Source organism: Xyrauchen texanus, chromosome 34 (assembly GCF_025860055.1).
Source record: "Xyrauchen texanus isolate HMW12.3.18 chromosome 34, RBS_HiC_50CHRs, whole genome shotgun sequence".
Taxonomy (NCBI): domain Eukaryota; kingdom Metazoa; phylum Chordata; class Actinopteri; order Cypriniformes; family Catostomidae; genus Xyrauchen; species Xyrauchen texanus.
In genome coordinates, this window is record NC_068309.1 from 22,095,088 (window position 1) to 22,112,018 (window position 16,931).

Below are 16,931 nucleotides of genomic sequence, written 5' to 3' on the forward strand. Positions count from 1 at the left end.
ATGCGTAACAGAAACATTTATATGGTACTTTTATGGTGCTTTTTTGTAAGTCCAGAGTCACTTTCACTCTATGAACAAAAGTGGCCAGGATATTCTTAAATTCACCTTTTGTGTTCCATGGAAGAAAGTCATACAGGCTTTGAGCAACATGAGTTAGTAAATAATGATAGAATTTTCATTTTTTCGGTGAACTACTGTATTGCTTTACAGCAAATCTTGGTAATAAAAAAATATTTGCTTGCTTTCTATCAACAACATTAAGCTGTAAATGACAGTGAAATCATGCCTTATCTCTCTGATGCTTGTCTCTGGGTGGCAGAAGCAGTTAACAGCATAAAATACAATTTCCACTCAATTTGAGCGTTATGAAATTACTCTTGGATTGCCATGGCGATGCTTGTATAATCTCTGGTGAATTTATTGTTCATTAGCATGTCTTACATTGTAAGTGGTAGCACGATCGATGTTAAGCAATCTTAGCCAGTACCCAGAGCTAATGAAGCCAAGGCCTCTATGGCCGTTACATTCCTCTGTACGACACTCAAACCTCACAACACCTCTGTTGTCTGTTTACTGAGCTGATGATTGTGATGTGGATGCCAGAGGCTGAGACGAGCATGATTGCAACAGTAAATGGCTGCTGCCATTTTGATTTTTGTGTGTGTTTGTGTGTGTCAGTGTTTTATTCCCTCAATTTGTTCTTATTGCTGGCACAGGTACTTGTGTCGATAGTTGCTCTATTTTTGCAGGATGAATGTTTGCAGAGTTCAAGGGCAGCTAAATGAGATGTGTTCGGTTCTAAATTGTTGTTTTTTATTTTATTTTTAACCTCCTGTGTAGGTAGTGACTGAGTGCTGCCTCCTGCGCCTCACCCTGAAGAGCTGTTTTGTTAAATTGCTCAAAGACACCTTTAAACGCTGCAGCATTCAATCCAAATGACATGTTCCGAGATTCTGGAATCATGCTCGAAACGGTTGAACAGGCTATTGACACATTCATTTACTACAATGCTAAGAATTTAACTGGCACTCATGCACAAAGTTCAACACAGCTGCTGCCCATGTTGTGTGATTGCTACATAAATATTTATGCTATTTTAATAATTTTTTCAGAGAAGAGTGTGGAAACCTGAGCTATGTTTTTCCTCCTTTACACATAGCATTAACAAGCTTTATTTAGAAGTAGTGCTTGGATATACTTAAGCAGTATTGCATTTACAACTGGAATTCCAATGCATCTCAAGTGAGATTGAATTGAGATCTGATCGCATTTACCCTCCCAAAATGGAAAGCAATACTTACAGAAGAGAGTGTTCTGTTCAGTCCGTCAAAATTACGGATTGTGGTTGTTGCACAACCACTATATTAGCAGTGTTGGGAAAGTTACTTAAAGTAATCAACTACAAATTATAAATTCTATTGAATATAAAATCCATTGAAAAAGTAATTCCATTACTAATCACTTTTAAGTTACTTTCTAAAACACTTTTCCACTATATTTCTTGTTCATTGTTACAAGCCATAAACTCAGAACCTCACATTTCTCCTTCACAATGACTCGTTAAGGGGCCACAATTAATGTATTTTACATAATTCATATTTGAAATAAGCATAACCCTATAATATACATAAAATTAATTTTAATTTAAAGTTTGTTACTGTAATCTAAATACAATAATTTTGAATGTAATGTATTATACTACTACAGTGCATCCGGAAAGTATTCACAGCGCTTCTCTTTTTTTTGTTATGTTACAGACTTATTCCAAAATGGATTAAATTAATTATTTTCCTCAAAATTCTACAAACAATACCCCATAATGACCATGTCCAATGCACTGTATTTTCTAAAAAATTCATTAGATTACAGTAACTATTTACTTTAATTGGATTACAGCCATCACTGTGTATTAGATATTACTTATGTAGCTGTATGTGGATATTGCAGTTAGAATAAAGCATTACAATTTACACTGTAGAATGTGGTCGAAACCCATCTCTGTGTGTGTGTGTGTGTGTGTGTGTGTGTGTGTGTGTGTGTGTGTTGCGTAGTAGAACTACAATCTTCCTCTGTCTGTCAAATTATATATATAACACTACATTTTTTTTTGTTTTACCTGCAGACAAATCTCAGGGTGGCAATGTGTGGCCTCCCTCTTTTCTTTTTCCCATATTGAAAATAAGGCTGCTTTCTATAATGTGCCATTTTATATGCAAACATTCAGAAATCTCTGTAATTTGCTTAATTGAAGTTTAGTCCATCAGATACATCAGCTGACATAAGTCTAATGTGTATTCTAACCATCATTCTTTTTCCTCTTGGACAGGTATTCCGCAGTGGAGAAGGCATGGGCATAAGGCTGGACAGTGCCTCTGCCTTCCAGGGTGCTATCATCTCCCCTCATTACGACTCACTCCTGGTTAAAGTCATTGCCAGTGGAAAGGACCTGCCAGCTGCCTCTGCCAAAATGAGCCGAGCATTAGCAGAGTTCCGCGTCCGTGGAGTTAAGGTAAGACTTAGTCTCATGTTTTTTGGTCCACATTGCAGTCTACATAGACAGAAAGAGACCATGTAAAGAGACCAACCATAGTTGTTTTTTTTACATGCCATTTAGGGTGTGATTTATCTGAAATAGATCATAAGAGGTCTACAAACAGAAAATATTGTAAAATAGTGGAAAATGAGTTTGATCAGACTTTCTACCAGTCAAAGTAGTTAGTACAGACCATTTCACAAACATGACTCAGAAATGGGAATATACAGTTCTGCTTGTGGATTTCTAGTTCAGGGGTTTTCAAACTGGGGGTGACAAGGAGGTGCTTAGAGGGTATAAGGACAAATTAAAATGTTCAGAGAACTTGACATTAGTATAGAATAGTTTGTGTGCTGTATCTTTTGTTGTCTTTAGCTTGCTCACTTGGATTTCTCTATAATGCTGCTTTTGGAATTATATTTATTGTGAAATGCGTTAGCCTATACAAATTCATTTCAAATTGAAAAAAATTAAGATAATATTCTAATCATTTATTTTGGTTTTATTACAAAGCCAATCATTTATTTTTTACAAACAATGTGTTGACTATAATATCATACTTCCAATGTTCTCCCACAAGGGGTCCCTCACATGGGCATTATAATATTTGTGGGTCCCTGGCATCAAAACATTTGAAAGCTCCTGATCTAGTTAACTTCCTACCAAATTGCTTTAAACAGAACTGAATGTCTTTTCAAAGAATTAAAGGCACTAACCTTGCAACTTTTAGCAACTCCATTATTTCATCCTCAAAAGCACTTGTTGTATCAACCTGGTATCTTGTAAACTCAACTTAATTAAAATACACCTGTGTGTTTTAATCACAGAAGTTGCATAAGGTCAGCCAATCAGATTAGAGCTTGCCAGATTAAGTACTTTTCAGTTTTGTGTGCGATGGTCAGCAAACTTTTTGTGAGTGGTACACAGTCTTATGATTTGAGGCCGAGACTAGGTATAGTTCAACACAGAGACCTTTCTAAATAGCAGTGCCTGCATAAATGATCCAAAGCAGCAAAACTGTGATCATCCGAGACCTTGAAAATCACTTCAGTTGCACCTTTGAAGGGGCTCTGCTGCAGAATTGAACTGAGATTATGGGTGTCATTATTCTAGTATACTGATCAAATACATATGGAGCAAATGCTTTAGTCAAGGAATATCAGTGGCTTAAAGTGGCTTCTTCAGAAAACGCAGGAGAGACTGGAACACTGCAAACATGAAATAACAGACTGAGAGAGAGTAAGTGATCAGATGAGAAGTGCGGTATATTTCCATGACTGAACCAATAGATTCCTTTCCCCCTGTTAAATGTGCTATTCTTTGAAACATATCTGAACTCCAGGCACCTCACAGTCTTGTCACCCGTCATGCTGGCTACCGTCTGAGCCTGTGATCAGATCTCGAGTGCGCTAGAGCTAAAAACATGCCATTTTGAAGATATCATATCATTTTTTATTTTTTTTTATTTTCTTGAAATCTCCCAGATAAATCTGAACACACTGGATGTCACATTAGCCCTTAGACAGTAATAAACACACATAATATGGTATTTATCAGCATAATGTGATCTGAGTTTGAGTGAATGCACTAATGGCACTCTTGGAAAAAAGGTGCAGACCTCACTGCTTTCTGATATGCCGCTTTAGGAGGAAGGGAGCGCTGCAGATGAGAGAAGCTGTCAGGGAGTGTTTACACTTTATTAGCTTGAATAAAATGATTGTGTTTGCATAAACCATTAAGGAAGGAACTTTCCTGTAATTATCTTTAGAAATAAATTTTAGGTGGCACTGTTAAGAGAATTTGTCCTGGTATTTGCCAGTTTTATAATTGGTGGGAGGGGGAACAGATGTTTCCTGTACAACTGAGCTTTGAAGTGTCAGTATTCTCAGGGCTCCAGACTAAATAAATCATTAGGGAGACACTGGCTCCTAAATTGAAGCATTTAGTTGCCAAATGATAGAAACGCTTGATTTAGATGGTTGTTTAAAAGCACCGTCAATCATGTTCAAGTTCAGTTTTGTAAATTAACTTTCTATTGTAATTTCGCTAACCTGAACTATAACCACTGTTATTATTAGTATACAATTGTTTTGCTACAAAACTCTGTGATAAAGGTGTGTCTTTTAGTACACGTTGACATATCAACAAGAAGTTATTGGACACAAATCTCCTTAGCAAATGAAATCTGATCAAACAGTGTATTGACTAAATGTTTCCCCATCTGTCACCAATGGCAATAAGATTATAAAATATATAATGTACAATTAAAGGGTTCACGCAAATATGAAAATTCTGTTATTTACTTCCCCCAAACCCATATGGCTTTCTTTTTTTTCTGTGGAACACAATGTTAGGCAGAATGTTCGGTCTGTCACCATATCCCTTTTAAGAGGAAGTTCACCCAAAAATGAAAATTCTCTCATTTACTCACCCTCATGCCATTCCAGATGTGTATGTCTTTCTTATTTCTGCTGAACACAAATTACATTTTTAGGAGAATATCTCCACTCTATAGGTCCATTCAATGCAAATGAATGGTGACCAGAATTTGAAGCTCAAGAAAGTACATAAAAGCAGCATAAAAGTAATCCATACGACATGTGGTTAAATGCATGTCTTCAGAAGATATGATAGGTGTGGGTGAGAAACAGATCACCATTGCGTGAGTGTGAGTAAATGATGAAAAAATGTTTTTTAACAATTGTAATTTGTTGTTGGATTTGTTGGAAACATTTAATACTCTTTTTCCTCCCTCTAACATACATCTCAAACATCTAATCTCCTATCTTTGACTTGCGCACAAATCTTGAAAAATTGCTCCAAGACTTAAAATACCTTTCAAGACTATTTGTCCCTTCTGGGAATATTCTGCTGTCCATTTCACTCTTGTTTCTTCCATCTACATTTTCCTAGAGCTAGAGTAACTTTGTGACGGACCATCTTGGAAAATTGCCTTCCATAAACTGTCCTTCCACCCCTGTTTTTTTATTTTTGCCTCTCCTCACTCTCCACTCTTCTCTCTCCCTTGTCGAAGTCACACTTTTTGAACAGGTAAATCCTTGTTTTCCCTGTAGACCTTATTCCCATGTGTAACTGGAAAACCTGACCTGCTAAATTCTCAGAATCATGTCAAGCTGCTAGGCATAATGGCCAGAGCTTGTATAACCGGCATGCCTGGTTATAATGAAGACTGATGAAGAACACTCCAGGACATGTGCAGCATTCAACCTCTCTTGCTGCCTTAATTTACAGGCTCACTCTTCCATCCACATTTGATTAATCTCCCTCTCTCGTCTTCGCTGAATTAATTCAGTGTGTTTTTTGCATGGTTTCGATCTCTTACACTTGATATCTATGTGTGTGTCTGTCTGTCTGTCTTTCTAGCTCTCTCTATCTCTCATGCTCACATAGGAGGGACATCTCAGCAGGAGGGAGGCTGCTGTTTTCCTTTGGGGCTTGAGAGCTCTTGTTTTTATTACGCATCTTCATATAGCCAATTTATATAGAACCACCACCACAAGATTTAATTAACTGTTCAAATAATGGAGTATGGTTATGCCGTCCACCATTAGCAGAGGTAGAATGGGGAAACTAGCATCTCTCGGACTCCCTTGAGGTTTACTGTTGGCACATTTTAAAGGTCTGGATCAGGATCAGTGAATGTATTATACATCAGGAGTATGGGAAGACAGCTACTAATGACCAATTTGTTATTTAGCCTATGCATCTTTTACAACACATATTACAATGCACTTCCAAACCTTAATATGCAGAGACAACTATAAATGAGACACAGGGCCAAGTGATAATACTTTGGCCCTGTGGCATTATCAAAACATTGCTCTGTTTGTTTGAGCATCCCGACCAGCCTGGCAGCAATATTAGCTTGACCATTGCTGGACAGGGAAGGTGTTCTTGAAAACTGAAAAAAAAAAAGCTTTTGTCTTTGGGGACACTATTAGTGCAAAAATAACACTTCAGCTTTAATACATTGCTAAATGAAGGACCAGATGGTTGGTCAGAGCTGTGGCGCAGTGGGATGTGCACATGCTCAGGACATGTCGTAACAGAAATAAAAATAACTAAGTGACCAACAAAATGTCTTTTCACATGGCGTTTGTCACATCCGTGGCTTGTTAGGACAAAAATCTGATTTTCATGGAAGAGATTGCTTACACTTGTTGCTTTATGTCATGCCTGGTTAGGCTCAACCCAATTTTTATTGGGTATTAAGGGCATGGATGGTGTCTAAAGTAGTTTAACAGTATAACGGATCGTGGCCTGTGTTTGCATGTGTGTGTTTTCCTCTGCTGTCCCACAGCTTCAAATTAGAACGTACAAAAGTCCAAGATCAACGCACTGTATGTGCACTTACACTAAAGTGTGCAATGATACAGTGCGTAAATCTCCACATAATGACACTCACACGCATCCACTTACAGCTGCCATTCACTGTGTACTCTAGTAAGTGTACATTTATAGGTATAAAGTATTGTTAATTGTGTAAATTGTAGTGGACAGTTGCAACTTAAACATACAGAACAAATTGTTCTCAAGGATTTTCTCTAGCGGTGAGAGCAAGGTTAAAGAATTAGTGGAGTAGAAGATTGAAATGTCAGCTGACTGTTGTGGAAAAGATTGTTTGAGGAAATTAGAATTTTAAAATACTTTCTTCTCAATGTAACTTCACTTAATTTCATTTTTCAGTCCACAAAGTCTGCAGTTTCAGTTTCAGCTGAAACATATCTCTTCTAAATTATCTTTGTCTTTTTTATCACTGACAGGCCAAGTTATGTATTCTTTATTATAATTGTTTTTCTTCACATTTTCGAATAATAGTAAAGTCATCAAAACTATGGAATAACATAAATGGAACTATGGGAATTATGTTGTGACTAAACAAAATCCAAAATAAATCAAAACTGTGTTATATTTTAGCATCTTCAAAGTAATCACCCTTTGCCTAGAATTTGCAGACATGAACTCAACCAACTTCTGGAGGTATCACTCTGGGATGCTTTTTAAAATGTATTGAAGGAGTTCACATCTATGTTGGGCACTTATTGGCTGCTTTTCTTTATTATTTGGTCCAAGTCTTTTTTTATTTATTATATTGTAGTTTTATAATGAAATAAATTAATATGGTGGCACAATTAGATATTTGTCTACAAAACTAATTTCAAACATTTAGGCATACGCCTTCAGATCAAAATATTTTTAAGATCATGAGAAACATTTCAGTCAAGTGTTTCAAAACCTTTGACAGGTAGTATATATGATTAAATAATGTATGACTAGTACAGTTAAGTAAGATTTGTGGTCTAGTAAAGGAATAGTTCATCCAAAAATACTAATTCTGTCATTATTTACTCAAAAGGAAAATTTTGAAGAATATTTACACAACTTTTCCATGCAATGGCAATTCATAGTGACCACATCTGTCGAGCTCCACAAAGGACAAAAAAACACCATAAAAATAGCCCAGACTACCTATGCAGCGAATAACGACTTTTACTCACACAAAGCTATCATATGCTTCAGAACACTTGGAGTAATATTACCATATTATTAAAGAGAAACCAAAAAATCAATTATAAAAATTTTATACAATCTTCAACCCACTGTTCTCACCCTTAAATATTGATTAAAATTAGCTGGTGAGTTGATGCCTCAATGACTTTCTATGTTAAATAAATACAAACTTTCTATAATAGATCAATAATGTCAGAGTATTATTTAATTTACTGTTCTACAATTATTAGATTGATATTATTTATATATATTATAATGTTCTATATGCTATACTTTCTTAAATGTATTTTCTATATATGTAAATAGTGTATATAATATAACTACTACTACTACTCTTGTTATTACTACTATTAGGCCTGTTATTGTTATTATTATTACTACTATTACTGCCGCTGCTACTATTACTACTATTGTTGTTATTATTATTAATACTACTACTACAACTATTATTATTATTTCTATGATTGTTTCAAATTGTCTTGATATCTATAACTCGGTGAATTTATATCTATATCTTTTTTCTCTCTCCACAATATCACCAGAAAAATGTAATTAATAATAATGATTACTATTATATAACATTAAATTAACCTATTGCTTAAAAAAAATAAAAGTGTGTGTGTGTGTGTGTATATATATATATATATATATGTATCATTGCTCTTTTTGTATAAGCTGATATGTCTTGTTAATTTGTGTGTTTTGTTCAATAATAATGAAAAAAGAACACTTGGACTATATAGCTTGAGTCAAATGGATTACATTTATGGTACTTTAAATGGTGCTTTTTGTAATTTTTGGTACTTTACTATTAACTGCTGTTTTGTGTTCCACATTAATACATTCTGGCATTTAGGTTTGCAACGACATGAGTAAATAGTGGCAGAAGTTTAATTTAAATATTATTTTACAAAAGACATGCCAATGCACAAGCACACACATTCATGCTCTGACATACTTCTCTGTAACACCCTGTGTAGTACTTTCATTTAATGAATTGCATTATGTTGGCCATTATTGAATGCTTCAGTAGGTGAAAATAGTGTTCAAGACTGATGTTTGAGAGACCAGGCTATTTCTTTTACAAGTAGCTTCAATTAGAAACCACAGGAAAATGCTTGCCTTGAAGAAAGGGATATGAAGAGAAAAATAAATTGGTGCCAAGGCTGCATCCCTACTCAACAGAGCTTAATGATGAATTAAAAGACTTGAATATTTAATTTTGATTTCTGGCACTGTCCTGCTGTTTTTGAAATACTTCTGCTGAGCAGGCCATGTTGTACGTAGCTCTAATAATAAATAGTCATGTTCACTGAACATTAAGTTCTCCCAATGTCTTCCTCCAGTGCTTTTCCATCTCTGCTTTTGCCGTCTGTCTTTTCCTTTCTATTTGCACTGCCTCTGCTCTTTGAGGGTTACTTTCATATGATATCAAGACATGTTCATCAGTGTCAGGATGTTGAGCCATGTCAGGAGCCTGGAGGCCGTATTGAATATGAGTGGAAGATGTGGAGAGTGAGATATATACAAGTGAGACTGGAGGAGTCTCTGCAGGAAGGCATCAGACAAAGAGTGATGGAAGCTGACAAAGACAAAGAACCCTAGAGAGAACGAGGGAGTATGGAGAAAAAACAAACGGGAGAAAAGCTCTAAGTAAATATGTGAAATTGAATCAAGCAACACAATCTCAAATACACCATCCTATTCCCCCCAGAGAGTCACGGCCATGAGTCTGAAGTGTGTTTGTCCTTTTGCATTTCAAAGCGGTACTTCTTTAGTACTAACCTAAAAAATTTAAAACCTAACAATTCTGTAATTTACTGAATTTTAAAAGCATCGAAAGATAATTTAAACTGCTTTCTGACATTTTGACAGATACAAGTGATGCATCGGGTCTACCTTAGAAACATTTCCCTCAGTAAAGGATGCTAATAGGGATTAGAATGGAAGAAAAGTGGAGAAAAAGTTTTTAAAGTGCTACAAAAATAGGCCAGCAATAAGACATAAGGATTTTGTGGAGATAAACAAGAGATTATAAGTGGAACAATTAATGGAATATTGTTAATCGGATGACCAGATCACAGGACGAAGTGTCTGTTGTATTTTTTGCATTGTGAGAGCAGAATAAAAAGAAAAAGCTGAAAACGTTAAACACAGTGCTATGTAAGACTAGAAGAGATTTTGTCACAGAAGCTCTTATCATATGTTACATTAAAAAAATGCCAAGCCTTACAATATTTTACTCAAAATCACAAGGTAACTTAGACATAGATGCAATGATTTCAACTTTTGACTTAAGTCATATAAAATAGAAAGAAAATTTGCAATCTATTCTATCCTCCAACTAACGACGAATGATGATTTGTATAGCGCAACCTCTGGACCTCTGTTAACAATGCAGAAGTACTGCTTTTTAATAATACTCTGTGTTATTACTGTGGCAATTTAAATGCAGCAAACCTCCTACCATTCACAGAAGAGTTGAACTGATCTGCCTACAGCTCCACGTGATCCTTGTCTGTCTGCATGGTGTCGAAGAATCAATATCTACATTTACTTGGATGAAGAATTTTTTTACCGAACACTTTGTGCAACCTTTAGTTGATTATGAGGCAGTGTAGTTCTCTGGTAAATCACAGTTGATGTGGTAAATATTGCCTCTGCCTGCTTCTCTCATCATTATTGCTGAACAAGTTCTCCCTACGGCCTAGAGGTGTTCTCGTCACAACCCGCAGTTTGCCTCCAGCGATATTCTCCCACAAGGATGCTGTCACTTATCAGGATGCTGTTGCTCATTATCCTCAAACTATTTTTGGAATGCTCTGGAACTTGGAAGTCCTGATGTTTTCCCTCACAAGTGCACATGTTCTGACAATATTCATTTGTCTTCTACAAATGACTATGAAACAAGGGTGCTACAAGCAGTATCACCATTGCCCTGCCACGAAGGTCAATGGCAAGTAAAAGTTATAACTCTCTTGTTTTGTTTATTTTGTACATATGAGGCCCCTTTCTATACTTTCATCGCTGATTCTTGAGACATGGGACAAAACATGTCCCGTATTTTACCTGTTACTTTTTAAAATAGCAACATTTACACTTTGAAATTAATCAGACATGATCACTGGAATGTTCTTAACATTAATGCACCATTCCATTTGATTTTCTCTTTATCAGAATTATGAAATTACATGATCAATTCCCCCTCCCACACACAACCACCTGTCCTCTGACCATAATTCAATATTTCATATAGTTTATAATATATATTTAACAAAAACTAAATATGTATCTTTTAAAGATTAAGATTTATTGACAGAAGAAAAAGGTTAATCTTAGAAAAATAACTTTTTATAAGGTTTCACAGCGGTGTCCCTACCAGATACTTTTAAAAATGTATAAAGAATTAGGCAAAATCAAAGCCAGTCTTAATTCTGAAGGTTCTCTTTCCATATTTCACCTGCTATGAACTCTTTAGTTTTATGGTCTTTCATCGTTTTATTTATTGTGCGTATATTAACTGTGTCCCTACCATGATAAGTCAACATCGTCATACAAACAGTAAAGAAATGTTTTGGGATTTTTTTTTTTTTTATATTTTCCCTCATTTTAAGTAGGTCCTGTTAGTTAGCACCACCAAAAACCCTTTAACAAAACCCTTTAACAAAGCCAACATACTGTTATTCTACAGACTTTGTTTAGGTATTTGCCAAAATCTCTTAACCAAGACCAAAATTATCAATTGTAACTCCTCCTAGAGCTTTAAAGTTACATTCACCAAACTGGGCACAGACATTCAGGCTGTTCTGGAATAGTGTGCTTTGTATTTTTTAAATGATCAGACTGGCATTTTTCGCACAGCGGGCAATCAAATCTTCCAAAAATATAATAGACTTAAATTGACATAATCTTCAGATGGGCCAACGGAATGCTTTCAATTCAAACTCCAATTGTTAAAAATTCAAATGCAAACACGGTTTTAAATGTATGTGTGTCTCTCTCTCTCTCTCTCTCTCGCTGGCTGGCTGGCTGTTTGTCTTACTGTAATGTCTGTATAACCATCAAACTTTTAAAACTCTTTTAAAAGGCTTTGTCAAGCCAACATCAAGGTTTGATTTGACAAACTTTACCTATCTAGTTATAAGTATTTGAAACCATTATATTTTCAATCTGATTGTGATTACCCATAGTGAGTTTTAAGAAAAGCCAATTATGTGCATTTTGTAAGAGAAGAAGCAGAAGATTGCTCTTAAACATAGGTGAATACCTCTGAACATATTGAACAAATGAATCCAAAATCATTCCTTGATGATAACATTTAAAAAAAAAAATAAATCAGTTTTGTGACCTGTTTTGTCCCATACTTCAAGAATCAGTGACGCATTATTGCAGATTATAGCACATTAGATGAAACAAATGTGTGACTACATGAGCTTATATATCCTTTCTGCACCATGTTCATTCTCTCACCTCCATGTAAAATAAAGCAGGTGCTCACAGGAGAACAGAATCAAAGCTTGGGTAACAAAGGAGTAGCATGAATAGAACACAGCACCTCACAACCTAAAAGGTATTTCTTAATGCCTTTTCAAAATCCTGGTTTGCAGCACTGGCTTCTGAGGCCTGTTATGAATGAGAAATCTCACTGCTGATGAAGGGAGAGCTGCTACTACTAGTGAGATTGAATGGACCCTGGGGGCACTGGGGAGGGGAAGACGGGGTTGACAGCTCGAATCCCCAACAGAAAAGCTCTTGTCAGACTCCCACATTCTCGTTGTGTCCCATTGGGATGGAGAATGGGCCTTGATAAGAGATGGAGTAGAGGCAGAAGAGATGGAGAGAACAGGCTAAGGTTACTGGGTAATTCTTTGCTGGCAGCGTGGATAAGAGACGGGGTGGTTTAAAAGTCACGGAGGTGGTGCTATTCTAAAAGCTGTGTCTCTTCCCTCTCCTCTCTTCTTGAATCTTCCTGTCCTGCTTAAATTGAAAGCAAAGTGGGAACATCATGACCTACAGGCACAGAGAGAGGTGAGCAAGTCAAAATCCAAACTTTACAATGTTCTTTCTAAGGTTTCTAAGGAGATCAGACAGCAGGGGAGAGAATGGAAAAATTAGAAAAATACAAGTGAGACGGCTGTTAGTTGAAGGTATTACCATACACCTTTATGATCCAGATTGTATCTTTTGTCTGTTTTTTTACTAATTCTTGGTAAAGAACTACACAATCTATGACTCTGAGGAGGAAAATCCACGAAAAAGATGATTGCAGCAAACAAACCGCCCACTTTCATGACACACTGCGAATTAAACTAACTTCAGTTTATACAGTATATTTATATACACTGTAATATGAATATTTTGCCATTTAATTTTAATATATTGATTGATTCTATATCTATAATCCACAATAAAATTATTTTATATTTTTCAATAATTTTTTATTATATTACGCCATTGGCAACGATGCATTGAATTGTAGTTTATTCCCAGGACAGGGTAGTATACATTTTTTGTCTTTTTTGCCGATTTTCAAATACTTGTTTTATTGCTTGAAATCAAAGTTTGTAATGGTCAGGAGCTGGTTGGGTTGGTTGATCTTCTGAATGATTTTATGAAGTCTCTGTGGAAAAAATGAATTGGAACAATACTTCCGGAACCAAGACAGCTGAAAAAAGAAATAAATAAGTAGGTGGACACTGTTGCATAAATAACTTTCCAAACACGTTTCCTGAAAACTTCACCCATCTGCCATCCATATGGCCAAAACTATAGTCCCAAATTGAGTCGGACTGATCAGGATGCTCAAATAAACGGAACAATATTTTGATAGCACCACAAAATAAGCGTTTACACTTTTTGGGGAAATCAGCCTCCAAATTGCTTGCTTACATTTTATCTGATGAAAGGTTCAAAAATGCATTTTTCAAGAGCAAGGAAAATCTTACCAAATTTATTAAAAATAACTGTCACCTTTAGCACCATAAATAGAATTCTATCATGACATCTGTTCGTGAACTGTTTGATATTCTAATTGGACTTATGGTACTTGGATTTTTGTTTGCAACCATGGACCCACGGTTTCCTTATCATGGGTTCCAATGGCACATGTTCAGTTACAAACTCAAGTCTAGCTATTTGTGTTCCCAGAACTCAGTTGGTATGTTATGAATTGCTAGAGAACTTATTTTTGGATATAATATGAGCTTTCACTTACAATTTTTTTTTATTTTCACTTACTATTTTAGATCTAAATCAGTTTTATGACTAGGGTTTCTAGTCCGGTTGTTGACTGGACAGTTCGGTTTCGTGTTACGTTTTCATTCCAGAATTAGCTTTCACTTGTGGTTTCGCAAAGATGGATATTTGGCAACTAAATATCGCTGGTATAGTCTACTTCTCAAAGCCACCTGATATTGTACGTGCATGAATGGCTTTGGTTATCAGGGAAATCACTGCGCCAGCGAGATGTAGGCAGTCTCTTCACTACACTTTAAACTAAAAAAAACAATACTGTTATTTATAAAAAAATCTATGTTTTTCGAATTTTAGATTTGAGTATAGATGAGCAGAATCTGTAGATGACGAACTTCAAAATGTAAGGATGGGCCATACACCGTTTAGATGGACATTGCTCAAGGCCAATGGAGATAATGGTTAAACAGAGCCTGCTTAAAAATCATTTTATTAGTCATTTTGCGCAATTCAAACAGTAGAAATTGGTCATCCGGCGCATTCCGTCTGTGGTAAAAAGTACAAAATGCCAAAACTGGAGATAAGTGTTTTTTTTTGGGACAGCAACTATTTGTTTCTGCGTAGTGAGATAAGGTATAAAAAAAATGAACAAAGTAGAACAAATTCTGTATTGAACAAGTGTGGAAAAACAGAAAAAAAAAAGTGTATATACTTTTTAGTGATGTGTGTACAAGAGTTTGTGTGAGTTCATGTGTCTTTGTGTGTGTGTCTCTGTGCATTTCTGTGTGTGAGTAAATGGGCACATCACTGTTTGGTTGACTCTTCCCTATTTTTGTGGCAGGAATTGATGTGCTTTGCTGCTAGTGAAATGCAGTCTCTTTGTTCACAAAGTAAATATTTAGATTGTGCATCATTCTTCAACTTTTTGAAGTTGGGACAAATAATTTCAAATTTGGGAAAGAAGTGTTTTCGAATTTCATTATAAATAGGGCAGGTGGTTAAGAAGTGCAGCTCTGTTTTTATTTCTCCTTGGCTATAGTACAGGCTATAGTATTTGGAGTAAGTATTTAAATGCTGAAAAAATTACACACTTCACCTTTAAGGAGGACTTCAATTTTATGAGAACTATGGCTGGAGAGGTGTGGAGATCATGGCCACACTCGATAGAACAGAGAGCCTGACAAATAAATAAAAAAAAGTAATTGTTTATAAGAGCCACTTTCGAGAAACACTCCCCCGCTTTGTATGCACTGCAAATGTTAACCATCATGTGTTTTGTGGTACAGTGGGTTTGAGTTTGAAACTCAAAGACTAAAGTGCTTAGGCTGCATTTTGTGTGCCGTTGAGTTGTTGTGCATTGCACTAGCTGTCGTCTTGTCAGGACTCTTAAGAAAGAGAGAGGCCGGGGAGAGATGGAGAGCAAGGGAGATCTTAGTGGGTGCAGCTGCTGTGGAGTCATCACAGCCAGAGAGTGAACAGGCCGGCTCTGTCTGCATCACTGCTACTGCGCCTCCTTGTCACAGAGTTCGGATTTTCAGGGCAATTGGAGGAGTTAGAAGGCAGCGGAAAAAGTCAACGCAAGTTTTTTTAAATTACTCCTATAGCATCAGACACAACATAAACAAAAATAGCTCTTTATGGCCAAATAAATACATTGGCAAGTCAAATAAAAGTTCACCTCAATATTCGTTGTCTCACACAGCGGACTCTCTCTATGCTTTGTCGGCCTTTTCAGATCTCCCTCCGCCATCACTATGATGCCTTACCACTCTCCCTCTCCCGCAGACAGATACACGACCACGCACACCCCCATCCCCACACTCCTGCATGAATGATCTTCTAACTACCTATGTGCCAATCAGTAGGTTTTAATTGGGTCAAGGAGGCCAGAGTGTCATCTGTTGCAATCAGAGGGTACAGTTGCTTCATCACCATCACCACCTCATTCCCTGGCTGCCCACACGGTGTCTCCGGCTGTTGGAGTTGCATGCTGTTCACAGAGTGTGTAAAGACATTTATGTACACTGGCGGCCAAAAGTTTGGAATAATGTACAGATTTTGCTGTTTTGGAAGGAAATCGGTACTTAAATTCTCCAAAGTGGCATTCAACTGATCACAAAGTATAGTCAGGACATTACTGATGTGAAAAAAACAGTCACAATCACTATGTGAAAAAAGTCATGATTGATAAAATCTAGACAGGCCCCATATACAGCAGCCATCACTCCAACACCTTATCCTTGAGTAATCAGGCTAAATTGCTAATCTGGTACTAGAAAATCACTTGCCATTATATCTAACACAGTTGAAAGATATTGGGCTCATGAAATTTAGTTTGTTTTTGAATTGCCACAGTATGCGATATACTGGCAAGTCTTAAGGTCAGTGTTAGGTAAAAAATTGCAAAAAGGAAACCACTTTCTCTAGAAACTCATCAGTCAATCATTGTTTTGAGGAATGAATGCTATACAATGCTTAAAATAGCAAACAAACTGAAGATTTCACACAAAGGTGTACACTACAGTCTTCAGTCAAAGGACAACTGGCTCTAACAAAGATAGAAAGAGATGTGGAAGGCTAGATGTACAACTAAACAAGAGGATAAGTACATCAGTCTCTATTTTGAGAAATAGATGCCTCACATGTCCTCGCTGACAACTTCATTGAATTCTAC

General features: G+C 36.3%; 1 protein-coding gene across 1 annotated transcript in view; it reads left to right on the forward strand.

The window, feature by feature from the left end:
- Window positions 1-16,931, forward strand: part of LOC127627450 (pyruvate carboxylase, mitochondrial-like) — a 165,741-nt gene that overhangs the window by 84,141 nt on the left and 64,669 nt on the right. Inside the window, exon 10 of the mRNA XM_052103834.1 lies at window positions 2,327-2,509. Coding sequence (XP_051959794.1) covers window positions 2,327-2,509 — 183 coding nt within the window. The remainder of the gene's footprint in view (window positions 1-2,326; window positions 2,510-16,931) is intronic.